Genomic DNA, 26,550 nt, shown 5'->3' with positions numbered 1-26,550 from the left:
ATGTAAGTAAATGAAAAGTACTACTATCAGATTATTTCACTTTTAACAAGACATTTTATCTGTTATAAGTGAAATATCTGCAAATGGAACTAAAACCTTTTTAAAAATTAAGGAATTATTGACTTGAGCCTAACTCATATCTTGCTTAAAAGTTTCATGTAAGCTATTTTTAATTCCCAGAGTGCTGAGATGTTTCCACTAGAAACTAGACCAACTATATTTGGTAATATTTGGTGTTCAAAGACAAAGGATGAGGCAGGAAAGCAGTGAAACCCTTTAAAAACCTTTCATTAATTTGCTGATGATCGTGTAACATCTGCACAGCCAGTTTCTCCTTGAGCTCCAGCGCACGTTCGGCCAGAGAGCTGAGGAGTTTGTGGGCCTGGACCTCAAACATGCCGAGTTGTGCCACCTGAAGTCCAAAATATGATTAATCAACCCTCAAAGACCAGAGAAATATCTCTGTTTGCTGCTAATAGGACGACCGATACCAGTGATGTACTGAGTAAAAGGCGGCTCATGTTCCAGATCTTACCCTGCACGATGAGTACTGAATCTCATCGGCAAGCTCCTGGTAGTAGATGGCCTCGTCCTTGATTTCCTGGAAGGGTTTCGGTTGACTGAGGAACTTCTGGACCTTCTCCTCCGCCTCCTTGGACACCAGCATGGCGTACTTGTCGAACAGGTGGACGTGCTCTTTGGGGCTTTCCGTCTCAGCCCAGAACGCCCGGCGTACTTCCTCCTGCTGGACCTCGATGATCTCTGGGAGGATGATGGGTCTCAAGGTTTTCCCAACACTGTATTCTTCCTGAGAGAAGGTGAAATTAGGGAAGAACTCAGGCTAGACTCAAACTGTTCCCCTGAGACATCAATAGGTAGGGCTGGACAATAAATCAATAACATGTATAACGCTAGACACATGATCAATATGATATATGAACTCTTTGTGTGAATAACAAGGTTCTGGTGACTGGCAGAGTGAGTACATGTAGCAACAAACACCTAGGCTACATGTCCCTCTTAGCAGGCAGATAAAAGCTACATTAGCTAAGCTACTTTTTGCTAGTTCAGCTTGTACTACTACAGTAAATATCACTGATATCCGTCTTAATATTACAGAGGTGTGATACTATAAAAAAGTGTGATCAAATTGCAATGTACTTACACTGTTTATAAGTTAGATGGGAACAAGGCTAATTCTAAGCTTGTGGCTTTATTGTTGTCATAGCCACTCCATAGCAACTGCCTACCAAGATGGCTGTCAATTACACAGTTTCCGACGTCACAAGAGAACCATGTAGATCAATAGATAATAAATCTGATAGAATATTTAGCAATTTCACTGAACTCCGATCCAGGACTGCACGGCATTCTGGGGGATGTAGGCAGAGGAAAGGCTTTAGCTGATAAACCGCTCTCCACCAGCTAGCTAAGCTGGTGGAATCAACTCACTCACTCACTCTTTGGTTGCCTAGTAACGACTTGTTGCGTAACTTGCAGTTTTCTGTTTTTTAACTGTGCTGTATAACTTCTTAAAAATAAGAAAACAACATGATGGAGTGAAAACTGCGGATAAAAGAGGAAAGGTCACACCGCCCAGAAACAAATAAAATATTTTCTGAAACAGAAATCACTTTACATGTGGGGGAAACTCAAAAAACAACTTGTCTACATTCTCTGGAAGAATTTAAACATTGTTTATTTCTCATGTGTTTGTTTTTTTTTTGTCAGAATTGTGTATGAAAAAGTTAAAAATGAAAAATAAATAAATAAATAGAAAACGAATGAATAATCACCTACATCGACCGATATGAAACGTTTATATCGTCCAGCCCCAGTAGTGTGTGAAAACTAAGCACCATATCAGGTTTTACTGATGACCCGGCTTTGTGGTTTTATTCTTACCCATTCGGGGAGCAGGGTGGATTCGACCCGTGGAATATCGCTGGTGGACTTCAGCATCAGCTCAAACACATTGATGAGCGCCTCCTCGTACGTCTCGAAGTCCGGCTCAAACTTGATCTCAGTACCGTCTAAGATCAGATGCAGAATAAAGCCTGATGTGCCTCTGGCTCTGTCTGAATGCTGAGCGACAGAGGGCAGGAATTAAAACTAAATTCATCAGCTAGATTTATTCTTTAGAGTAAGCCAGGATAAAAAGTAAAATTGTACCATATTTGTAGAAATGAGTTTTGTGTAGTCGCTCAGTGAGTTGAGCATAAGTTTCTGCAGATGCAGCGTCATCAGAGCTGCCGCAGAGTTTAAGAAAGAGTCGAGTTTTCCTTTCTTGCTCAGAGAAGCCAACAGGTTTGGAATGCAGAAAACCTTGTGCACGTCAGAAAGCCAACTAAAAAAAAATTCAAACAAAAAAATAACGTGTTAATCGTTTAAAACCATGCATCAAACATGCAAACGTTTGGATGTTTTCAAACTCAGAAATGTACATGTTTTTTTTTTATTGCTGAGATTACTCTCAAAAACTCAAAGATTTGCAAGAAAAAATTTAATTGCTGAAATTTTCTACAAAAAACAAATACATTTTAATTTAAACTTTCTCTGAGTTTCAAATGTCAAAAATGTTCAATGTTTGAAACTGAAAATTGAAATTTCCAAGGTTTTTTTCTAGAACATTTCTGAGATTAATCTCCAAAATTAAAAAATTGTAAGTAAAAACAGAATCTCAGAAATTCTTTAGAAAAACCTTGGAAATTTCTATGAGTAATCGAAGGGACTGATTGGTGTAATTTGGCCGTATGCAGGTGAAAAACTGCTCTGATAACACAACAGTTGAGCACAAAGCTACCTAAAACATAAGAATCCACGGCGGGCCGGATGAGGCCACAAAAGGGATAAACATGGAGTTTTGCTGCATTCTTCCTTGTGTTGGAAATCACTGTGATTTATTCCACTGCTGCTGGATGGGATGAGTTATCTAACTTTGCGTCACAGGGACGTCTTGCTTACTTTTCCAGGAGGAAATCTTTGCAGAACTCAATATGTTTAGCAACAACCTGCTGAAACTCAGAGAGCTCCAGGAACTTCTTATTGAAGCAGATCGCTGCCACGTCGATCAGTCGGATGTCTCTGAAAGCAGATTGTTGAGGAAAGCACCGATTACACAGAGTCTGCGGTGGCATGCTAAGGGCCACCACCTCCACCACAAAACTTGGTAGATTTTGTGTTGTTTTTTAAGAAAGCTGTGCTTCATTTACTCAAAAACACCACTGTTTAGAGTTTAAAACACATGCAGATAACTGTATGAGATATCACATAAATCCTGTTTGTGCTTTCAGTTTGTTGTACCTACTTGTACAAGTCGTACCACAGAAGCACCACTTGCAGCAAAGGGCGGGTGACACAGTGAAGGTTTAGGCTGATCTTCCTCCTCGCGTGGATAAAGGATCGATTCCACGGCTTCGGCACTACTTTCATCCTGACAGGGAACGACATCAGAGGGACGGTCAAGAAAATACTTTCATTTCCATACAAATATCACATTTCTAATGTTTTCAGTTGATTCTTATTGTTTGAATGCAACAGAAAGCAGTCAAGGTAAAGCTACCTAGCATTTTGTAAGCTACGCTAAATATTTCACTTTCTTTCTAAGTATTTAGCTCCAAACTAAATATCTGATTAGCATCTTAGAAGGTTAATCAGACTGACTCCAGTCTGTGAGAGGGCAGCTCCTCCTCGGCGCCCGCCTCCTTTCCACTCTGATCTTGGAGCGTTTTCATTACTGCAGTCAAACACAGCAGACATTAAGTCATTACTTAAAAACAAAATCATGATTTTTCTTAATGGATTATAATCAAAACACATTCAGCCATTCATCCATTTAGTCCATATGACTCTGAGAGGATCAGCGAACCTCTGTCATTTGTTTACATTATCTTTTGGAAATAATTGGGTTCATACGGATTGCAGTCCTGATGCTCTGCAGATATTCCTCCTTGGTCTCAACATCCAGCTCCTCCAGCGATGTGCTCAGGCGCCTCAGCTTGGGGGGGATCAGCGCATGGATGTTGTCCATCCAGGAGTCCTGCAGACGCGCCAGGTTCACCAGGCCGATGCCCTTCTGGATGTAGTAGTCAAACATCTGGCAGGACACAGCGCAGCGTTCAGGAGCAGGGAGACGCTTTCAGGCGGCACACAGGGAACTCAGGAAGAGTTCATTTGGTTTTTATAAGATGTTTGTTTATTGAGAATAAAAATAAATCGCATGACAGATTAAAACAAGCTCAGTAATTTTCATTTGCATGATTTATATCAAACATGGGATGACAAAAACAAATGTGGTTGGTCTCAACTACACTGCAAAAACACAAAGTCTGACCTTTTGGGGTTTAGTTTCTAGCGTAAATGAAAAAAGACAAAACTGACTTAAGTAACTGTTCAGCAAAATATAAGGGCTATTTTAAGTAAATAATTCCTTAATATTGACAAAAAAGTAGATTATTTCATTAATAATAAGGGAAAGATATCTTTTTACAAGTTAAATAATCTGCCAGTTGAATTAGCACGTTTTTATTGTTTTATGTTTTCTCTCCATTATTCGGCCCTAAAATCGTCTCAAAGCAACAATGTCATCATTTATCTGGGACAATTTATCGTCCAGAAAATTTGTTATATTCAAAGTAAGCAGCTTTAATCGCAACGCTCCTTTACACACTATTGGCTTATAAATCAGCCAATCCAGGAGCAGCATTCACTTCCCTTGATGCTGATTGGCTGAAGAGCAGAGATAAGGACGACTGCAGATGTTGGATCAGTAATTTTTTCCGCTGTTGGCACAAGCAGAGCAGGTTCACTGATATACTTGTATGTTTTTTTTTTTTTTTTTTACCAATTTACGTTTGGCATCCTCTGTAAACCTGAAGGTTCCAGTTTCTGTGGCGCCGCCCTCAGCAACCCGCTGGCTGAAATCAGACAACATGATTTAATTACTGGCATATTTCACAAGCAGGAAGTGTGATTAACTTGTTATGTACTAGAAATGCTACGGAAGAGGATTAAGGCCACTGAAAAAATTAAATGTAACTTTTATTTCCTCAGATTTAGAATTGCTTAAATTGTTTCTGCACCATCAAGCAAATAGATTCTTTAAACGACAATCTACCAAATAAATTTGAGGTTTTCAGTTTTGGATAAGGTACAGATTTAGAAATCCTATAGCAAGGAAGGAACAGCTAGGTGATTATTTTCATTTGCTAACTACTTAACTGACATACACCCATAATGTCTGGATATTTATTTGGATTTTGACAATAATAGAATTCTGAGATTATAGTCTGAATTCTAAGGGGGAAAAAAGTCAGAAATCTGAGATTAAAATGCCAATTCTAAGATTAAAATTGAAATTTTTAGAAAACATGAATTCTGAGGAAAAAGTCAAAAATTCTTAGAAAAAATTAATCTGAGATTAAAGTCCAAATTTTGAGATTAAAGCCAGAATTCTGAGTAAAACGTCAAAATTTGAAGAAAGAAAATGTCAGAGAAAAAGAAATCTAAGATTAAAGTTGGAATCTAGAGAAAAAAAGTCAAAATTCTGAGAAATAATATTGTGACATTAAAATACTAATTCTAAAATTACATTTGGAATTCTGGGAAAAATTTATTCTGAGATTAAAGTTCGAATTCTGAGAAAAATTCTGAATTCTTCAAAATACAAATTCTGAGAAATATAAATCTGAGGTCTAAGTCGGAATATAGACAAAAAAATGTCAAACTTTTGAGAAAAAGTCAGAATTTTGAGAAAAAGTCAAAATCCTGAAAGAAAAAATATCAGAATTTTGAAATAAAAATCATTAATCTTAGAAAAATGTCAACATTACATTTTCCATCATAATACAAATATTCTTAATCGTTGAAATCCTCTTCCGTAGTAGAAATAATCGGACATGTTTTCATGGGAGCCTGATGAAAAGTCACCTCAAGGTTTCCACGACACTTTCTGTCAGTTTCCGGTCCTGCTCCCTCTGATCCGCCCGGCTCGCCCTGGAGCTGCGCTGCTTCATCGGGGTCGGTTTGCGGTAAAGCCCAATTCCAGTTTTGCTGGTGGTTCCGCTGGGTCTGCCTTCGCCTCCATGTCCTGCAGCCAAACAGTGTAGCTAAATGCACCAACAGTTTCACACGGAGCTGCAAGAATTATGAATGTATTTTATTTACTTTCCGGAGCCGCTGCTTCGGTCGTTTCATCCGCGCCTTCAAACAGAGAAAATGAAGGTTTTGCTTCAATCCACGGCTCCTGGCTGCCGGACTAAACAAGGGATGTTAGTGAATAACTTAATACAACAAATTACAAAACCATAGCAACGATATGTAATATTAAAGATAACACCAGGCTGCTTGTTTAGCGTCAGAATCAAATGAACTTGAGAAAATAAATTAAATAAATGAACATTTTCTAAATAATTCCGTTTTCTCCAGCTTACCCGTACATCTGGGGTATGTACATACACATCTGGGATATCCGAAAAATCGGGTTTCTTCCTTTTTAAACTCATCGTGGTTAAAAACTTTCCGCGATCAACAGAAACATTTATTCCGTTGCCAGGGCGGTTGCTAGGCGACGCGGAAACACCTGAGCGCAGCGGGGACTGAGATTTATGAGCACAGATGCATTTCTCCCACCGATAAACGGCTTTTTAAAACCTTTTCTGTGCTTCTTTACAAAAGAAAAAGAAATAAAACGGAACCTCACATCTATCGGAACCAACTGGGTCGATTTAAGACACATTGTGCAGCCAAAAGGTGCGTGATTGCATTAAAAAACGACGTAAGAGAAACTACAAACTACAAACGTTCCTGTTTACATTGCCCCCATATTTCAATTGATCGTTTCCGTTCTGTTATTTAGCGAATATGATAATTAAAAACTTTTTTGTGGGTCTATATTGAAAGAGTCTGTACAGGACAACACGTATCGTCTTTATTTGTAAGTAGAAAAAAAGACATAAATTTCCACCCAAATACAGACAATATGAGATTAAATTCAGATTTTTTATAAATGGAAAAAAAGAGAGTATCAAAAGTCGAACATTTTTGACTTCTGGAAATGTTCTGACTTTCAACTTTTGGAGCTAAAAGATTTCTTTCTTTTTTCTTAGAATATTTCTTGAGATTAATCTCAAAGTTTCAGATATTTTTGGTGGAAATTTACTCATTTTTCTCATCTGCAATGGTTCTAATAGGAAGAGCAAGTTTCCACCGAATAAACTAATAAACAAAGATTTTAATATCAGAAGTTTGAGAAAAAATGTGGAAGTTTCTAAAGCTAAAAATTTATAAGAAAAATGTTTAATTGAAATGAATCACAAAATCAGTTTTTTTTCTCGCAAATGTTCAACTTTTCAAACTGAGAAATATTTTTGATTTTGAAAAGTTTTTTTAAAACTATTTTCTGGAGGTTATTGTGAAATTTCTGAATGTTTTTTCAGCAAATGTTTATGTTTTTTGGTGGAAATGTTCCATCCATCACCCTGATTCAACATCGTAGTAAAAATATCGCTCATACTTTAAAAATGTCACTTTTTTATTTCATGAACTTTAACACGTAGAGTCATAATTTTACAGTAAAAACAAATAATTCCCCAGTGTGTCTTTTTGAATAGGTTTATTTTTTAATAAATATCTGAAAACAAGATTCAGTTTTACTTCACCAACAAACTTTAAAACAATTCTCCTCTGTAACTTAAAAATAACAGAAAAACTTTAAAAGAAATTAGTGCATAAATTTCTCAGAGAAATCCTAAAATAATTAAATTATTTATTATCAATCAGTTATTAGCCATAAAGCAGATGTTTTCAACCAATAAATGTGACCTTTCTGTTTAATAAAAAGTAATTTTGGAACTCTATCATGTAAAAATGTGTTAAAGTGAAACGCTTCGATGACAGAAATTATTAAACAAGAAATGCGGTTTGTGGTAAAACTGCAAAGAAAACAGAAAACATGATTAAAAACTTTCTGAAACATTAAAAGCTCTGAAAGTTTCCACCCAAAGCTTCAGAAAAACGACCCGGCTGCATGGACACTTTTTAAATTTCCTCAATTTAAAATGATTCTCTTGACTTCAGTGCAACAAATATTTGCATTTTTAAGTTGTTTCTGATTTGGATTATTTCCAACTCCAGCACAGATGAAGTGAAAAAACGAATTCTTTTGGTCTCTGTGGAATGACTCAGCATTTTTAAAATATATTTTCAATAAAATAATACAAGCAGCTTTATCAAAAATATGTAATATGAGCCCACACTGCTCATATTACAGAACAAAATATTTGCACATTCACTTGGCGCTGCAACATTCAGGGAAGAGACAACGTCGCCTCAACAGAATTTCAAAATAAGAGTTTTAGAAGCTGCTGGAAAGGAGTCACTTCCTCTAAAAGTGACTCTGCCTCGTCGATCTCGACAGTCCAGGTATTGTAAGTTCAAACCTTAAAAAGAAAAAAAAAGAAAATGTCATTATGGACAAAAATAGGTTTATTGTCATACAAACAGGTTTCTGTAGAGCAACCAAACCATCAATCAGGGCACAGCGGGGAGCATGCCGCTCAAAATTATGGGAATTAAATCTAAAAATATTCAGAATATTATAAGCCATTTTCATCCAGTTTCAAGTTAGTTGTATCTTGTTATGTTTTTGTTAAAAAAGAAAACAGAGCAAAGAGTACATTTCAGCAAAAACAGAAAAAAAAACAGGAATTCTGAGATTAAAGTTTTTAAGAAAAACTGTTGGATATTTCTGACCTCCAAAAGTTGAAAAATTGCAAGAAGTAAAAATCCGAAATTTTGAGATTCTTGTCAGAAATTTTCTATAAAAAACTTTCAGAGTTTGAAGAGTCAAAAATTTGCTAGAAAAAAACTCAGAAATTTTGAGATTAATCTAAAAAAATAATAGATAAATTAGTCTAAAACATTTTCTAAAATATTTATGAGGTGCAAAAGCTGAAAATTAGTGACAAAAAACCCGTCAGAAATTGAGATTAATTTCAGCAAATTCTTAAAGAAAACTTGGAAACTTTTGAGTTTGAAAAGTTGAACATTTGCTAGAAAAGAGTCGAGTGAGATTAATCTCAGAATTATTCTAGAAAAAAACGTGAAAATTTCCAACTCAGAAATTTACAAATTTTTCTAGATGATTTCTGAGATTAATCTAAAATTTCTGATGTTTTTCCATTAACTTTTAAACTCAGATATGTTCGTTTTTTTCTGGAAAATTTGAGATTAGTCTCAAAATTTCAGAGAATTTTCAAACAAAATTTTTTACTTTTGAAACAGAAATTTCCAGGTATTTTCCTAAAAAAATTCAGAGTTTACTGGTGGGAATTTATTTTATTTAAATACATTTTTCTTATTTTTTTACTATTTGCAATGACCCTGGTCGTAATCTAAAGCCAATTACAGAAGGAAAACTTAACCTTCCTAATTTCAGTTTTAGGATAAATTTTGCAATAGAAACTACATTATATGACATTATTGTATGTTTGTCTGTTGATGCAACATGTGAGTAAAGAGATAAATTTTGCTCCATACCAGTCTGAGGTGCCTTTGACTAGGTCGATCTGTGAGAGATCCAACGTCAACTGTTGAAAAAAGCAGAATGTTAAAATCCATTTGTTTAAAATGCAAAAACAAAGAAAGATGTGCCAAAATTTAAGCTATTAGTTTATGAATTATTCATTTGTAAACCAAACTCAAAGTACCATTCCAATGTCTGGTCTCTCCCTTTTACGGAACATCTTGTTATTTTTGACCGACACGTCCAACTGCCTGGTTTGAGCTTCTTCAAGCGGCACATCAAACTCAAACCTGTATTTTTTTTTAAAAAAGGAGAATCTTCATGATTTTCTGTGTTTCAGATTATTAGTCTGTGCTTCACAGGATAACAGAGTTGTCTTACTTTTCTTCAAAAACAGGCTTGACTGTCTTCTTCTTGACGTGCGTCTTCTTGCGGTGTCTCCAGGAGACGTCTGGGAGGAGATATATTCGGACGTAGGAGTCTGTGCCGCTGTCGCTGCAGGGAAACAGGTCTCTGCAGGGAAACGTTCCAGTTTTTAATTCTGGTTTTGCACATTTTCAAGTCCTGAGGATTTGTATCGACTCTCTGCCCATGACGGACGTCAAAACAACCAATGGATGTCGCTCTGTTCCGACATCCATCATGGCGCCTCAACGTGATTAAGTGCAAAAGGTCAATAATATCAATAAATGATGTTGATGCTGGAGGATCATAAAAGGGTGAAAGCTGTAACAAACCTGCAGGAATGAACCAGGACCATGAGTTTGTTCCTCATGGTGGCATAGCGAACAGTCAGGTTGATCTCCCCAAACGAGCCCTGATGGTCCCTGATGGCCCTGAAAGGGTTAAAAAATAACAAAAAGTTTAAGTTTTTACAGCTTCCTACATTCAGAGGAGGAAATTTCTGCCAAAATCTCTCAAATTTCCTAGGAAAAACAAGTTTTGCGTTTGAAAATGTGCCAAGAGAAGTTCAGAATTATTTAAATCAATCTCAGAGTTTTCCACGTTTGTTTTTCAAAAGTCAAACATTTTGGACTTTTTGTAATTCTGACATTTGGAGCTTTTTGACTTTTGAGACATTTTCCAAAAGTTTAAAATTTGTGACTTTTGGAAAATTTTAAAAATCTGACAGTTTGTGATTTTTGAAACTCAGAAATGTCCTTGTTTTTTCTAAGAAATTTCTTAGATTCATCTCAAAATTTCTCTGTTTTTTTGGCAGAAATGTAATTTTTTCCTATGTAATGCGCTGCCATACCACCGTACCACGATGGCATTACAGGTTTCAGAAGCAGAAAATCGTCTCCACTCACTGTGGAAAGGACGCGCCGTCTGTGAGGTCGAAGCGCGACGAGGCGATGGAGTTCTCCGACAGCAGGCTGTGGGAATCGTACCGACGCATGTTTAGGTTGGAGGGCTTGCTGGTTTCAGAAGCCAGGAAGGAGTTGCGCCGCGGCTGAGGTGAAGCTGCTTTGTTCGTCCCATCCAGCGGGACTCCAGGCAGACCCGGGGAGGAAGCTGCAGGCGCACCGTTGGAGGGAACCGATGTGGCGGCGGAAGGGGCTGGGGTGGCGGCAGCGGTGGAGGCAGCGGAGGCAGTAGCCGTGGCGGCGGTAGCCTTGGTGGTGGTAGCTGTGGCGGCAGTAGCTGTGGCGGCAGTAGCTGAGGCGGCGGTAGCCTTGGTGGTGGTAGCTGTGGCGGCGGTAGCCGTGGCGGCGGTAGCCTTGGTGGTGGTAGCTGTGGCGGCGGTAGCCGTGGCGGCAGCGTTTCCTCCTGCTTTCACCTGCTGGTTCTGCTGTTTGACGTTCGATGGAGAACTGACGGGGATTTTAGGCGGTGGCCGTTCCTCGGTAAGAATCTGTAATCAGTTAAACATCTTTATTTGTTTTTGCATTTGGAGTAACTGGATTTTAACATTCTGGTTTTTTCAACAGTCGATTTTGGATTTGTCCCAAATGGATCTAGTCAAAGGCGCCTCAGACGAAGATTTATCTCTTTTTATGACTCACATGTCACATTGACAGAAAAACATACATCACTGTCATATAATGTTTCTTTTGCAAAAGCTGATGGTGTATTTAATCTGTTCTTGAGATGATGTTCATTTCTCCTCCTATTTAAAAATGTAATTATGACGGCATATTGTTGTTGGAAATAAAAATAAATAAATGAATTCCAACCGATAAATTCTGAAAATTTCTGAAACTTTTTTTGAAATTGTGCTAGAATAAAGCTCAGACATTTAGAGATTAATCTCAGAAATCTTCTAGAAAAAATTTGGAAATTTATTACTTTGAAAAGTAAAGCATTTAAAAAAAAATCTTAAATTGTCTAGAAAAAAAACTTGTGAATCTCTGATTTTGAAAAGTCTAAAATTTGCCAGGAATAATTCAGAAATTTTTAGATTAATCTCAGAAATTTTCAAGAAAAAATCCCCCAACTTTCTGAAACTGAAATGTCAAAAATTTGCTAGAAAAAAAACAATAAATCTTGAGTTTAATCTCAGCAGTTTTCTAGATTTTTAAAAAATATTACTGAGTTTGAAAAGTCAAACATTTGTCAGAAATTTTCCAAGGAAAAAATTGGAAATATCTGAGTGTTAAAAGTATAAAATTGCTAGAAAAAAAACTTTCTGGAAAAAACTCACCCTGAGAGTGACCTTCAGTTTGATCTGGCTGTTGGGTCCGGAGCGCTCCAGCAGGAAGTTCTGGTCCAGACACATGGAGGAGATGGTGTAGAGGCGATAGAGGGGAATGTTGAGAGAACCGAGAACAGATTTCTTCTCCTGGTCTTTGACCTAAATCAAGCAGGAATGCAAGTTATCAGTTAATACGTTAAATTAAATTGGTTGATCTTTTTGATAAACTGATCATTTTCCTGTATGTTTGGCATTGAGATGCTTTAGCACAACAATAGTCTTTTCCAGCGTCCGTTTTTTGAAGCATAATTAACCGAGAGAAGCAGCTTTGCTTGTTGCTCGTGTGTCAGATGTATGGGAGTTGCCTTAGGGCCGTTGTAGAATAAAGGTAGTAAATTTCAGTCAAAAAACTCAGAAATGTGGAGATCATCTCAGAAATTTTCTACAAAATAACAGACATTTCGGAGTTTGAAAAGTTTAACATTTTCTGAAAAAAAAAAGACAGATTTTTAGGTTAATGTCTGAAATTTCAGAGGAAAAAAGAGGAAATTTAAAAGTCTCAAAAGTTGAACATTTTTGACTTGTGGAAATTTTCTGAATTTAAAAAGTTTGAAATGTTTTACAAAATAAATGCTGAAATTTTGAGATTCATATCAGAAATATCCATTTCAAAAGTGGGAAATTTTCAGCTTTTGGAAATTTTTGAAGTTTTAAAAGTTTAAAATTTTTGACTTTAGGAAATTTTCTGAGTTTTAAAAGAGGAAAATATACTAGAAAAAAAACTGAAATGTTGAGTTTGACTTTAGAAATTTTCAAGGAAAAGAAAACTTGGAAATGTTCTGAGTTTCAAAAGTCTAAAAGTTTAGATGATAGGTTTATTTGTCATAACCTGCAAAGAATCAGCCAGAGACAGAGATTAGGTTTCTTTTAATTTCTTTTCTGCAGAATAGGAGAATTGAGAACAGACGCGACGAATCGCTGTCAAACACTGTCTGGACTCAATTCTGCCAGTTCTTTCTTTGCATTTCTCTTTATTGTATAGAAAAAGGAGGTTGGGCTTCTTCACACAGTCACACAGAGAATTGACCAACCGTCTTTACATTCTGGAACCTCTTATGGACATGCCCTTACAAGGGCATGTGGCTGACCACAACTAATCAGTTACATATGGAACTAATAACACATGAATGTTTAACGTTTTTAGCTTCTAAGCAAACATCCTAAACAAAGTTAATAATGTACTACAAAAGAAAGAAAAGTTAAGTAAATATAAAAAGAAGAATAATATGAGAGTAATAATATGAAAAGAATAATATGAAAGAATAATATGAAAAGAATAATATGAAAACATAACTTGTAAAATAAACTCATGAGTAAATGAACAGGAGGATAATTTTTCTAACATTAGACTTCTGAAAATCAAACATCTGGTTTTTCCTTAAAAGATTTCTGAGATTTTTTGGTGGAAATTTATTCCTTTTCTCCCCCTATCTACAATGGCCTTAATATGCTAATATAACCTTTTCCTCTTAATAAAACTGATTTTTTAAATGTACTTTTTTAATTTAATATGTGGTTGATGATTTCAAATATTTAAGTGGGACAAAAAAGAACAACAGCAGAACTCTGTAGGGAAGTTAAGTAATTTTCCCATCATGCCAGCAGCTCCTGTGTTTCCCGACTGACCTGAAGTGTGAGCTGCTGAGTTTTTACGTTCTGCACAAAGAAGTTGAAGCCCTGCTCCCACACTGGGTTTTTATTCAAATATGCAACCTGTAAAAACAAAATAGCAGGTTGGAAAACAATTAAACACCAACAGCCAACATAAAACATGTATAAGCAGATAAGTTAATTAGAAAATGTCTGATTCCTACTTTGCTCTTCTGAACATCCTTATCAAGAGTAAATTCCACGTAGGAGTTGGGGCCCACATTCTTCTTTGTGAGCTGAAAACAAACCAGAGAAGAAGTCGGTAAATTCCCCAGCGCAGCCACGCCTCCCAACGCCAGGCATTTACTCCAAACATCATCCCTCTGGAACGCTGCTGCTGGTTAAATTTCATTTTTAACATTCCAGAAATATCAAAACAAGCAATTATTATGTTTGAAGTCCCTGCTTTGTCCAGCAGAGGGCGCTCTGCAGCTACTGCAGCCAGTATAAAGCTTATGGACCAATAGAAACTGCAGGTGTGTGTTTGTGTCTGGTGAAAAATGTTTTCTTCATTCACTAAAGTTATTCACAGTGGGTCAAATATCAGAAATTATTCAAGTAAGAGTAACTGATCAGTATTTAATAATTACATCATCAGATGTATAAAATGAAATGGAAAACTGAATAAACAAAAGAAATCTACAACTCTACAGAAAAATAGATTTTTTTGTAGCTGTTTCCACTCAGAAAACCGAGTTAAAAATAGACTGAAATCCCTTCAGATCAGCTGATTAAATACTAAGCAAACAGGAAAAACCAGCTGTGCACGCGGCACTGATGCAGAAACTATCTGATCTGCCCGAGCCGTTGGGCCAAACATCACAACGCCGAGGTCGAATCCCGCTTCGAAGGGGTGACCCCACGACCTCTGGCACAAAATACTGGAACGTTTTCAGATAATTCACTGAGAAGTGAGGCACTCCTTCAACCTGCCTCACTTCATTAGTAGGTGGAGTCGCTAAAAGGCCCCATGCAGGAAGATAAACAAGCGTAACCATGGCAACACAGGCAAAAACACATGAGAAAGCCAGAAGCACTTTCAATTGTGTTCGATAAAACTATGTAAAGATTGTTTTCAACAGTTTGTAAAAAATATTCAGACTTCAAATATTTCTGCAGTTTGCGAATGAAAATAAAACAGCAAATAATTATATTCAATACAATCCAAAAAATATTTAGTTCACCTTTAAATCAGTTTATAATGATGACAGAGGCCAGGTTAACAAAAAATAATTAACTAGAACAGTCAAAATATTACAAGAATAAAGTCGCATGGCAAAAATTCATAATTTCACAAAAATAAAGTCAGAATAATACGATAAAAATATTATATTACAATTAATTCGTACGTCAAAAATAAAGTCATAATACAAAAAAGTTGTAATAAGAAGAAAAAAGTCAAACTATTACAAGAATAAAGTGATACAAACAAATTCAGAATTTAAAGTTGTAAAACTATGAGAAATGTCATAATATTGCAGAGTTGTACAAAAAAAATCAGATTAAAGAATAAATTCAGAAAAATACGAGAAAAGTTATTTTATTACAAGAAAAAAGTTGTAAAAATAAAACAAGTCTCAATATTATCAGATTAGAGTCAAAATAATACAAGGATCAACTCCTTTTATGAGAAAAAAATATATAATGATATATATATATATATATATATATATATATATATATATATATATATATATAATGATATGTATATATATATATATATATATATATATATATATTATCTTTATCATATTACGTTAATATAAAGAAGTAGTAATTTTATGAAAACTTCTACACCAAAAAGTATTTAAAAATTTAAATGAGGAATGTTGAGCATTTTATGAAGTTACATTTTGGTATCAATTTTATAAATAAGGAAAAACTTTATCTTTGAACACATGAGCATTAAATTATAATCAGAAGCAGGAATCAATAATGAGATGAAGCTTTGGTCTTACCCGGGCTTCTTTGTTGTGCTTCCCATGTTTTTGATGTACGGTTAACTCCTTTTGGTCTTTCTGTGGGCAACATGAAAAAAACCTGTAAAACTCGACTTATTGTCATAAATGTTTGGAAAATGAACTGCATCAGATCCAGGCGTCTTACTGGAAGGTTGGAAGCGTTGTCCAGATAAACAGCGACCATCGCGCAGGACAGGCCGGCGTTGGACTGGAAAAGAGACGGGACGTTACTCACAGCCCCGATGTTAACCAGGGAGCCCTAATCTGACAGAAATGTCCCTGCCAGGCTGCCGTACCTCGTTCAGCAGAGAGGGATCGGTGCTCAGAGCGAGCCACTGCAGCTTCAGGTGAATCTCTCCATGAGGAATGTTTTCCAGAGGAAACCACTTCAACAACACGACCGGTGGTTAAAATAAACAAAGTTTAAAATTTTAATGGATAAGTCTTTGGGTTGTTACACTGCAAAAAAATTTATATTTGGCCTACAAATAACTCTTCAGGAAAATATAAGCTTTTTAAGTTCATAATTCCATAATTGATGCCAAATGTCTCATTTTTTATAATTTTTAAAAAATATTTTCCTCAACAATTTGCTGCATTGAAAGAATATGTTGCACACATGCACATATATAATTTTTAAATTGGTAAAAGCAATAAATGCTTTTGAAGAATCATATAAAGTTTTCATAATGGTTACAAAATGGATACATTTAGTTATGACGTAAAAGCCTGATGCATTAATTACAATATAAACTAATTTAGTTAAAGGTGACGAGTCAAAAATTTTTCATTTTTTGCCTAATGAAACACATTCAATGTTTAATTTAAAAGAAAATTCAGAATTTTCTGATAATTGTTCATGTTTAATATTGATTTAAAAAAATACTTGTGCCATTGGCAGATTATTACCAATGATGACATTTTTTCCATCCAATAAAGGAAATAATCTGCCAATGTGACCCATACGTTTAAATCATTATTAAGGAATCATTGATGTAAAACATATGTTGAGAAAAAGTTACTTCTAAGTTAGTTTTGCTTTACAAATATATTTGTTTACAACTATATCTGCAGTAGGAGCCAGAAAAAAAATACTTTGTAAGATTTAGTATTTTTGCAGTGTACCAACTTTATTCTGGATTTTCTCACCTGATCCATTTCTTTCTCCCGTTTCACTTCTCCGAAATCCAGGTTATATCTAAAGTAAGAGAAAAATTTCTTTATTTCGAACATGATAGACGTATAAAATCACACACATGAACAAGGAAAGCAAAAGACACATATTTTTGCACCACAATAACCATAATATTGCTTTTACATGCGTCAGGTGATTCTTCCTCCTGGTTTATTCAGAATTCTGTAGAAGGAACCTTAGAATTACAGGTTCCCAAAGATTTCTGTCAACATTTCAGCTCTGGCTGCTTTTATGCTGCATTTGGTAAATATGTTGCAGTTATTCATAGCCAAAACCAGACTCTTATGTGGCATGACGTCGTGAGTCATGAAAATCTACAGCCATGTAACGCATGCAAAAATGAAATCAGGTCCAGGATTTAAACACACGCGTCGCATTTACAGTCTCCTTCACTTTCGTTCCACACAACTGAGGTTAAGACATTTCAACAGATGTCTTGCTGTAATCTTAATCACAAAATATCCATGTTAAAACATGGAAGTGTTTCTACAAATATGATAATATTTATAACAGCATAGTATTCAAAAACGTATCCAGCAGCACACTTCTGCAGGACTGGCTCTTACCTTCCCAGGAAATCATCTTTGTCTCTGTCCTCATCATATAGCTCCATCTCCAGCTCTTGTCCAGGCGCCTCGTGAATAACAAACTGCAAAGAAAAGATTTTTCTGTTCATAATTTCAGAGACTATAAAGTTGAGTAAATTTCTTAAAGAAAGAAATGTGTGATTGTAATTAAACTTTAAATCCTAATGGGTGTAGAGGTGAGCAAATTAGAGTGGGTGACCGTTTAACAAAGCACACACATAAAGGAAAATGCAAATCAGTCGTGAACGTTTTAGAACAGATGGAATGACGGCATAATTCCTCAAAAATCATCAAATGAGACAAAGCGTGTAGACGTTTTGTTACCGACCTCATAAACTTCATTCCATTTCGGATGCAGGTTTTCTTTGATGGTCTTGGTTTTGAAGAGTCGGTTGCCGACTCGGAGCGTGACGTAAGGGTCCGACTTGCCTTTCACCATGCCCATCATGTAGGTGTCCTTGGCCACCAGGTCCCTGGCCTCCAACACGTGGACCCTGACCACACCCTGAAGGGGGCAGCAGTCAGGAGGTTTCACATCAGAACGTTTTGGATTAAACTCCTGTCCTCTAAACTCCACATTAACACATAATCAGAACCTTCAAGATAACAGTTGTGTGCTTAAATACAAAATTCTAAATCAAATTAAAACGGTTTTCAAGCGTTTACTGCAAAATTTCTTATAAATATTTCTAAATTAGCGCCACAAATATCAGTGATTTTGATTGCAAAAAATTATATATATATATATATATATATATATATATATATACTGTATATATATATATTGTGGAGGGACTGATCAATGTGAAAAGATGTTCAATATTTAGTATTAAGAGATTCTTATTAAATGAGGATACAGCTATTTATTAATATTTTATCAGTTTCTGAATGGATTTTATCAATACATTCTGGCTCAATCTGTCCTTTGAGGACATTCATACTCTTGACGCGTTTGACAGATTTAAAGTGTCAGTAGCTCTTCAGGTTTTATCTCATACACACCCGAGGAAGAGGAAATCTCATCTGATCTACTTTGAGTTGGTCAATCAGAGGAATGCACATGCGGTTTGGCAAAACCAGGAGGGACGCAATGATGTCTATAATGGCCTCCTCAGACAGGGAGCTGGAAAGAGGACAGATCAGATTAAAGAGGACGTCTAAACCTCAACAGGTGTGAGTGAATAAGAAAACTCCATCAGTCAGACCTAAACGCAGGACTGTCCAACAAATTGGTCATGCCGGTCCAGTTGATCTGCAGAGTCTGAGGATAAAAACATGAGTTCTGATCTTACAGCTGCTCTTTACTAGTCACATAAATATGTGTGTGTGGACTTACAGGGCGGCGAATGAAGAAAAAAGTGACTCCTCCCACCAGCGGCGCCTGACTAATCAAAGGCTCTAGGACGACTCTGAGCATTCCTCGGAACTGGAAGAGTCAGGAGGTTTTTACAGCAGCAGTTAACAGAAACAGGAGAAGCAGAAATGAAACATGAACACCAACCTTCAGTCCTTTAATGCCAACTTTGATAGCTGCGTTCACATCCGCGTCGATGTCCACGTCACTGTCGTAACTGTGCAGGAAAACGCAGCTGATTAGAGATTACAGAGCTCACTCTGAAACTAAAATGTGTTTAATTTCACTGACTCGATGTTCATGTCCAGAATCACTTCCCTTTGGTCCACTTCATGCGTGTATGCTCTCATCCCAGTGATCCTGAGTGGCTGAACGACGTCAAAAAGAGACAAAACAGGAGGCACAAAGTCATCTCCAGCTATGTTTAGCTTGCATGTTAAAAACTAGTGATCCACCAATCCAATATTAAAATCTGTATCGGTCCCTATATTGAAAAAATAACCTATTCTTATCAGTGGCAATGTACCTGATCCATACGGGCCGATCTGTTCAGTCTAATTCTACACTTTATTATTTATTTTACATCACATTTATAATTCCTAGTTGCTCTTTATGAACCATTTGAAAGGCTTATTGCAGTTTATTATTACATGTTTGACCAAGGTAGTCAACCTATAGTTTCTGTCTGTTTCAGTTTCTTTTATAATTTAATTAGCATTGGCTGTTATACTCCTAATTATACTTGACTTAACAAATTAGAGTTGTGTCGTTTTTACATGTTTGACCAAACTTGCTGCACTGGTACAGAGTTATCAAATAAATGTATAATTCATAACTTTTTATCTATGTTTAACATCTTAAGTCAATTCAGCAGTGTGTTTCTGTACTGGATCGGTATCGGCCGACACTAAACGGTATCGGAAGTAAAAAATGAGGATCGGTGCATCCATATTAAAAACAAAGTACACCCTTTTTCAATTCTAGGGTTTAGCATGTAGAGAAATCATAAAATAATCTGTTTATCACAGGTTCTAAAAATATTTCAAGTAACAGCACAGATTCCAAATTCTGATAGTTTGTGATAAAAAGATGAAAAAATCTTATCTACGTTGTTTCATTCTTGAACAAAACAAAAGCAGGAAATACCTCTGTGTTCACCTGGACAACAAACTGGACTAGAGGCGCAGCAGTGAACGGACAGAGCTGATTTTACTCGTTGAGGAAGAAGCAGCATCAGAGTCGGGGGCTTAAACAGGCTAACATACTATAAAATGGCGGACATTACTGACAGCCTTGAGCATATCATCAGACAACAGGACAGGCTTCATTACAGTATAATACCGACCACAAATGCTGTAATGTTTTATTGAATGACTGCAAAACCTCGAGTATAAAATTCCTCGAGGCAAATTATCCATGTCGAAGCTTCGTTAAATTATCTTTTACCATTTAGCGCGCTGGGTTCCGGTCGGACCGTTATTTGCGTTGCACTAAGCTTTCACTTCCGCCAACGAGCCGTTGACGAACGTTGACGATTGCTAAGTGCTATTAGCAGCTATGGAGGACAACGGCGAGTGACGTAAAGAGATGCCGCCAAAAAAGAGACAAGAAGTGTCAAAATTATGGCATGAATTTAAATTAAGTATAAATATATGTTTTAAAAAATATAGTTCAGAGTCTGTACTGCCAAACGGAATTGACATTTCACAATAACACGTCCTCGATGCTTCAACACCTCAGCTGGAAACGTCCACTTTCGTGGCTGCTAAAAGGTAACGGTTTTTTTTAAATATATATATTACATAATAGTACATAATCTGGCATGCTACATATGTACAAGAAAATACATTTTAACTAATTACATGTACTTGCCTATCAAGAAGAATAACGATGTAAAAATAGATATTTTTGTTTTAAAAATGTTTTTTATGCTTCAAACTTGAGACTAAAGGTAATATTTAAATTGTATTTAATTTTAGGTAATACAACTTAAATACAAGAAACAAAATAGTTTTTTTTTACTAGCCTATTTTTTTTTGAATACTCGATTAATTGTCAAAATAATTGATAGATTATGCTAGTACTGAAATAAAACGGGAGATACAACTACTTGTTCTGTTGGCAGATTATTTCACTTATAAGAAGACATTGTTCCTATGTTTAAGTTTAATATTGTCCCATCAAAATTAAGGAGTTATTGACTTAAAAAGACTATTTTCTTGCAAAAAGGTTATTTATAGTTAATTTTTGTCTTATTTCAAGTGTACCAAGAAAGTTGCACTGGAAACTAGACAAAAATACTTGGTGAGATTTTGTGTTTTTGGAGAGTATGGGTGGACGTTTATCGTATCGATTATGATAAATATCTTATTGAAATGTATTTATCAATGTTGGGATAAATTTCAATAAACAATGCAAAAAATGTCAGTATTATCAGGATTGTAATTTTTAATATTATTTCCACTGTTCATTCAAGGTAGGTATAAAAATATTTTAAAAATATGATTAAATGCAGTTACTATGTGCGGTTTACTGACAGCAGTATTTGTTTGTGTGGCTATGAATGCAGTCACAGCCATACATTAACCTAAAGAAGTAGTAATAATAGTTGTTATTGTTACTTTTATTGTTATTACAATAGTACCAGAGAATTTTGTGATAAAACTTTTAAGTCAATATTGCAAACCACTACTTTTCACAGGATTTAAAATTAAACTTTCAGCAGAAAAAGAGAAAGAAGCGATAACCAGGTGTAAAGTAGTTAACCAGCTGCTAATCTACCCAGTAGTGGACAGTTCAAAGTCAATCTGAAGTGTGTTTTATACATAAAACTCTAGAATTAGAGTTTTATGTATTTTCTTTTTACGTTAAATTTTATGTACTTTCTTTTTTACATTAAGTTTAAACTTGCTTACGAATCAGACTCACTTTGTGTCCGAAGTGGATCTTGGTAAACGTGAACATTTTGAGCGCAGAGTTGGATATCCTGACCGTCGGCTGGATGTTTTCTCTCAGAAGTTTCTCCATGTACATCCCGAAGAAGGGCCAAGCCTGCTCCAACACCTGATGACATGACCAAACCCAAGGCACAACCAATCAGAACCCAATGGTTCAATAATCACCTTGACAGAAGAACCCAACAAAGAAAAAGCAAAGAATAACTTTATTATGATCAGTACCGTACCTTGTTCACCCACTGAACTTTCTCAACGTCGGTGAAGTTAATCTTTAGAGGAAGCAAATGAAAGATTTTTAAAGTGATTTGTGATCAAATCTGGGAGGAAAACAGTCAATGCAGATGTAATGCTGGATTAAACAATAAATCTGCGGGTAAACTGATTAAAAGGAAGTCATAATTTTCCATTGCTGTAATTAAAAATACATTGGTTTGGGGGTTTTAAGGCCTCTTTGAAGCAGCAACATTGGAAACAAAATTAGAAATCATATTCTGATGCTTATTAACAAATTCTGAAAAGAAAAAGAGAAATTGGACAAAAAAAATCTGAGGTTAAAGTTTGAATTTTGAAAAAAAAAAAAACAAGAATCCAAATTTCGATAAAAAAAAGTCAGAATTCTGAAATTAAAGTCAGAAGAAAAATGATAAAAGGAGTTTGAATTCTGCAATGGCATATTAGATAGAAAAAAAGTAAACTTCTGCCAAAATAGCTCAGAATTTGAGATTAATTTCAGAAATTTTCTAGAAAAAGTGAAAGATCCTGATCTAAAAAGGTTGTAGATTTTCAGAAATGTTTTAATTAATCTCTGAAATTTCCTGGAAAAAATGTAGAAATTTCAGCGTTTCAAAAGTCTGATTCTGAGTTTCAGCTTTTGAAACTTTCCATGTTTTTTTTTCTGGAAAATTTCTGAGTTTAATCTCTAATTTTGTGATTTGATTTTCTTGCAATTTTTTTTGACTTTTGGAGCTCAGAAATGTCCAAATTTTTCTAGAAATTTTATGAGATTAATCTAAAAATTTCTTATTTGTTTAACTTGCAAATTCTTGACTTTTGGAACTCAGAAATGTCTGTGTTTTTCTATAAGATTCATTCCTGATATGAATCTAAACATTTCTGACTTGGTGGCAGAAATATACTCATTTTTTTCTATCTACAGTGGCTCCAATATGCTGCAGTAGAATTTGGAGAAAATGTCAGATTTAATTGTTTTTCCAGTGGCTCTAGTCCTGTTCTGTATCTTATGTGTCAGAAACAAACTGTGCTCTGCAGGTGGATACTGTGTTTTGACTTTAAAACCAGTAAGCACTTTGCTACAATCCACTGATAAATCCCAGAATGTGATCACACACATTCCTCCGACACTGAAACAAGTTTTGTTCTTCTCCAGTTACATGAGTCACTGCGTTTCTGGGTGTGGTGCAGTTAAATGTGCAGAGGTAAAACTCCTGCAACAAAACTGAGCGCCAATCCGTGGGTCAGGCTCCTGGTTGGTTATGCAAATAAAGAACAAAAACAGCATTCATGGAGTCCTGAACTTGTGTTATTTTTTTTACTACGTTGGTGCATTAAATGAATAAAAAACACCATTCCAGACATGCAGAATGTCAGAAATGTTGCTCCCAGCCTGTAAACTTAAACCATCTGCTGACATTAAACCTCTAAAGTTATGAAAATTAGATTCCTCCTCACCCATGAAGCCATCTGTAAAGACTTCTTCAGCTCGCTGCTGATAATATTCGCCTCGTTATCCACTAAGTCGATCGCAGAATCGATCCGGACGTCCTTCCACCGCCGGTTCTTCTGCCACCAGGTGAACATGAGCATGCAGAGCAGGATCCAGCTGATGCTGAGGCCCAGGTACCCGGTTAGGTACACCGGGTAGAAGACCACCACGGCTCGGCCGAAGTAAATCAGGAACTCCATCAGAATGTGGTTGACAGCGGACGGCGTCAGGCTCTCCGTGCCGCCTGGCTGCTTCTGCGCGGCGGATGACATTTCACCAAAAAGATCCGCTCAGAAAGCGTTCAGGTTCGGAGTCTGGACAGATTTATGCGCTGGATGACAGCATGAAGTGTTGCCTCACTCCGCAGGAGAACCTCCCTCAGCCTCAAAACTTCCGTGTTTTTAACTGACGAAAAGCGAGGTGTAGCGTAGACACACCTGCGGAGCGACACACCTGGAAAAACCGGATTCCGGTTAAAAAACAATGGAAAACCCAACAAACCTTCACTGATTATTAACTACAGAAGTTATATAAAAAGGTACCAGGAACGAAACTGTGGTGACGTGGATGTAAGTGGGCGCCTTGGGAGGATTTATTGCAAAATGAAACAGAGAAATAATCCAGTAATGTATTTCGGCAATAACAAAATGTGACCTGCAGGTGGCGCCAAAGACGGATAATTGTCTTCCAGTTTCTCTTTATTATTACTCCGACTATTTTATATCTGTCCTATCTACTTTTGCTCATCAGAAACATTCATCTCATTAAGGACATTATGACTGTGACCTTTGGTTTGAATACTCATTATACTCTTTAAAATATTAAGCTTTTCGTGACAGTTTTTGCTTCATTGAAATGTATTGAAGATGTAAAAATTCAGCAAAATTACTCTTTGAAAACTAACTACTTCTGCCTACTTTAAGATAGAAACTCCATTCAAAGTTTAGGTGAATCACAAAGCTTTGGGCTATCTGAAAATTATTAATCTTTTTCCTGTCTGCTACAGTTTTTCTAAAATTGCAATTTAAGTTTTATTCAAAATTTTTCACGTTTTCAATTTTACAATGTAATCCAATTACATTGCTTCAATAAATCAATCTATCACATTTTATTTGTATAGCACATTTCAGCAGCAAGGCATTTCAAAGTGCTTTACATCATATCAAACACAGAAACACAATGCAACATAGAATCAACAATCAAAACACATTAAGTCAAGTTCCATCAATAAATTTGTAATTGATTAAGTTTCAAATACAATCCTAAACAGGTAGAATAGAATAGAATTCAACTTTATTGTCATTGCACTGTCACAAGTACAAGCAACGAGATGTAGATTGCATCTATGCAGAAGTGCTCTACGATATATAAATATTTATTTACAGATGTACAAGACTATGTATGTATGGACTATAAGGGGTTTTAGCAAGAGATCTAGATATTGTGTATAAATATAAATATGGGAGCTATATGCACAGGTGGGATTTTAGTTGAGTTTGCATCCATAGAAGGTTTACCTGTTACACTCCTACTGTGTTATATGGAACAAAATACCTGTTGCTATTTTTATTCCCACTCACGCTCACAATCACACAGTTTAAAACCATGTAGAGGCATTTTAATGGGCTTCCAGCATCAGGCTCCGTACACGTCTTTCATGGAATTTCGCTCTGGGACTCCGCCGTCCTTCACGGATTTTGTGCAATTCTATGGTACCTGTTAGTTTAGTAACTGAGTATTTTTGAAGTTTGATGCTTTTTCACAAACAAAATGCTGCTGTTCATACACATTCCACTCTACAGAAATAACTTTTGCATCAAACATAGCTAGGAGTGGCTGCTTTGAGTAAATATCAGCGTCACTGCATCAGATTCACTTTAGCGCTTCTAAACTAAAGTTTAGAAGCGTTTATTTTCAGCATCCCCTGATGCTGAATCACAGACCTTAAAACCAACTGAAGCATCACAAACAAACTCTTGTGGAAATTATCTTCTGAATAAAATATTTCCAAATAGAATACATTTATTTTTCACAACACAAACATTGTATTGTCTGTTAAGATGTAAATAATAAAGACTTTCAATTACAGTCCATCCAGAATCCATAAAAAGATCGCAAATAAATGTTCCAAATTCTCATCGTGAGTTATAAAAATGGATACTAAGCATTTTAAATTGCATCTCATTCATGGTATTGGGGAGAAACAAGAAAATGTAACCTCCCCAATACTGAGAATATGCCTTATTATCGCCACCTACTGGTTTGTTTGTCCTTACAAACTGTCACCATTTACAGAGTTTTGCTCTACACAACCTTTTTTTTTGTTGTTGTAAATCTTTATTGAAGGTTGAAGAATAAACAGTCTACATCAGATTAAAAAAACCATTTTGACATGATAAAGAAAAGGAGAAAAGGAATACATAAAAAGAATAGTCTATAAAAATAATACACAAAATAACAACACTGTGTGAGGAAAATAAAGTGGAAAATATTACAAACCCAAGAGAAATCAAATCTTCAACTACTCACATATTGGTATACAGATTGTTTTTTTGTGTGTTATTGTAATATTTAAGCATTTCCTCAAATAAAATTAGCCATATAAAATGTTGAAAATTGGGGTGATTTTTAAAGTTGCAAATAAAAAATGTAGCCACAAGGATTAAATTATTACAGTAGTTTGACTCTTCATGCTCTGTTAGAAGACCACATTTTAAATATTAAGACAATATTATGACATCGACATCAAATAAAGTCATAATGAAATACCTGATAATAAAATTTTCATCATGATCAATTAAAATCAGAACGCAGGAGGCGGCACTTATGCTAAGACTAATTAGTTAATAGTGAATAAAAGTGAGAAAAGTCTATATTTCTTCACATATTTTGTAGCATTGGTGAT

At 35.7% G+C, this 26,550-nt stretch overlaps 2 protein-coding genes across 2 annotated transcripts in view; both read right to left on the bottom strand.

Annotated features, from left to right (window-relative positions):
• Positions 1-6,475, bottom strand: part of dnah7 (dynein axonemal heavy chain 7) — an 81,985-nt gene extending 75,510 nt beyond the window's left edge. The window contains exons 1-12 of the mRNA XM_005798176.2: positions 6,432-6,475; positions 6,166-6,256; positions 5,929-6,088; positions 4,844-4,916; positions 3,916-4,096; positions 3,664-3,736; positions 3,308-3,433; positions 2,965-3,084; positions 2,173-2,347; positions 1,906-2,085; positions 536-808; positions 285-412 (exon numbers count right to left, since the gene is read on the bottom strand). Coding sequence (XP_005798233.2) covers positions 285-412; positions 536-808; positions 1,906-2,085; positions 2,173-2,347; positions 2,965-3,084; positions 3,308-3,433; positions 3,664-3,736; positions 3,916-4,096; positions 4,844-4,916; positions 5,929-6,014 — 1,415 coding nt within the window. The 5' untranslated portion in view covers positions 6,015-6,088; positions 6,166-6,256; positions 6,432-6,475. The remainder of the gene's footprint in view (positions 1-284; positions 413-535; positions 809-1,905; positions 2,086-2,172; positions 2,348-2,964; positions 3,085-3,307; positions 3,434-3,663; positions 3,737-3,915; positions 4,097-4,843; positions 4,917-5,928; positions 6,089-6,165; positions 6,257-6,431) is intronic.
• Positions 6,476-7,597: 1,122 nt separating this feature from the next.
• Positions 7,598-24,064, bottom strand: LOC102216999 (extended synaptotagmin-3-like). Its single transcript, XM_023336286.1, has 23 exons — positions 23,612-24,064; positions 22,150-22,191; positions 21,894-22,028; positions 19,257-19,333; positions 19,113-19,182; positions 18,948-19,037; positions 18,817-18,872; positions 18,614-18,734; positions 17,940-18,116; positions 17,591-17,673; positions 16,979-17,027; positions 16,126-16,215; positions 15,975-16,037; positions 15,827-15,886; positions 14,033-14,104; positions 13,845-13,931; positions 12,168-12,317; positions 10,834-11,378; positions 10,261-10,359; positions 9,905-10,036; positions 9,708-9,813; positions 9,538-9,587; positions 7,598-8,438 (listed from the first exon to the last, which is right to left on the bottom strand). Exons 1-23 carry the CDS (start codon positions 23,915-23,917, stop codon positions 8,384-8,386), a joined length of 2,715 nt encoding a protein of 904 aa, XP_023192054.1. The 5' UTR covers positions 23,918-24,064; the 3' UTR covers positions 7,598-8,383.
• Between the last annotated feature and the right edge of the window lie 2,486 nt (positions 24,065-26,550).

The sequence above is a fragment of the Xiphophorus maculatus genome, chromosome 7, assembly GCF_002775205.1.
Source record: "Xiphophorus maculatus strain JP 163 A chromosome 7, X_maculatus-5.0-male, whole genome shotgun sequence".
In the NCBI taxonomy this organism is placed as follows: domain Eukaryota; kingdom Metazoa; phylum Chordata; class Actinopteri; order Cyprinodontiformes; family Poeciliidae; genus Xiphophorus; species Xiphophorus maculatus.
Note: the sequence above shows the minus strand (reverse complement) of the source record. Positions and strands in the feature narration are given on the sequence as shown.

Excerpts from the sequence above, each read along its gene's own strand:
- LOC102216999 (XM_023336286.1), bottom strand. The coding sequence starts at position 23,917 with ATGTCATCCGCCGCGCAGAAGCAGCCAGGCGGCACGGAGAGCCTGACG. Across the intron at positions 10,360-10,833 it reads GACGGCGCGTCCTTTCCACA|GGCCATCAGGGACCATCAGG; the intron begins GTGAGTGGAGAC and ends TAACCCTTTCAG. Across the intron at positions 8,439-9,537 it reads GTCAAAGGCACCTCAGACTG|GTTTGAACTTACAATACCTG; the intron begins GTATGGAGCAAA and ends TTTCTTTTTAAG.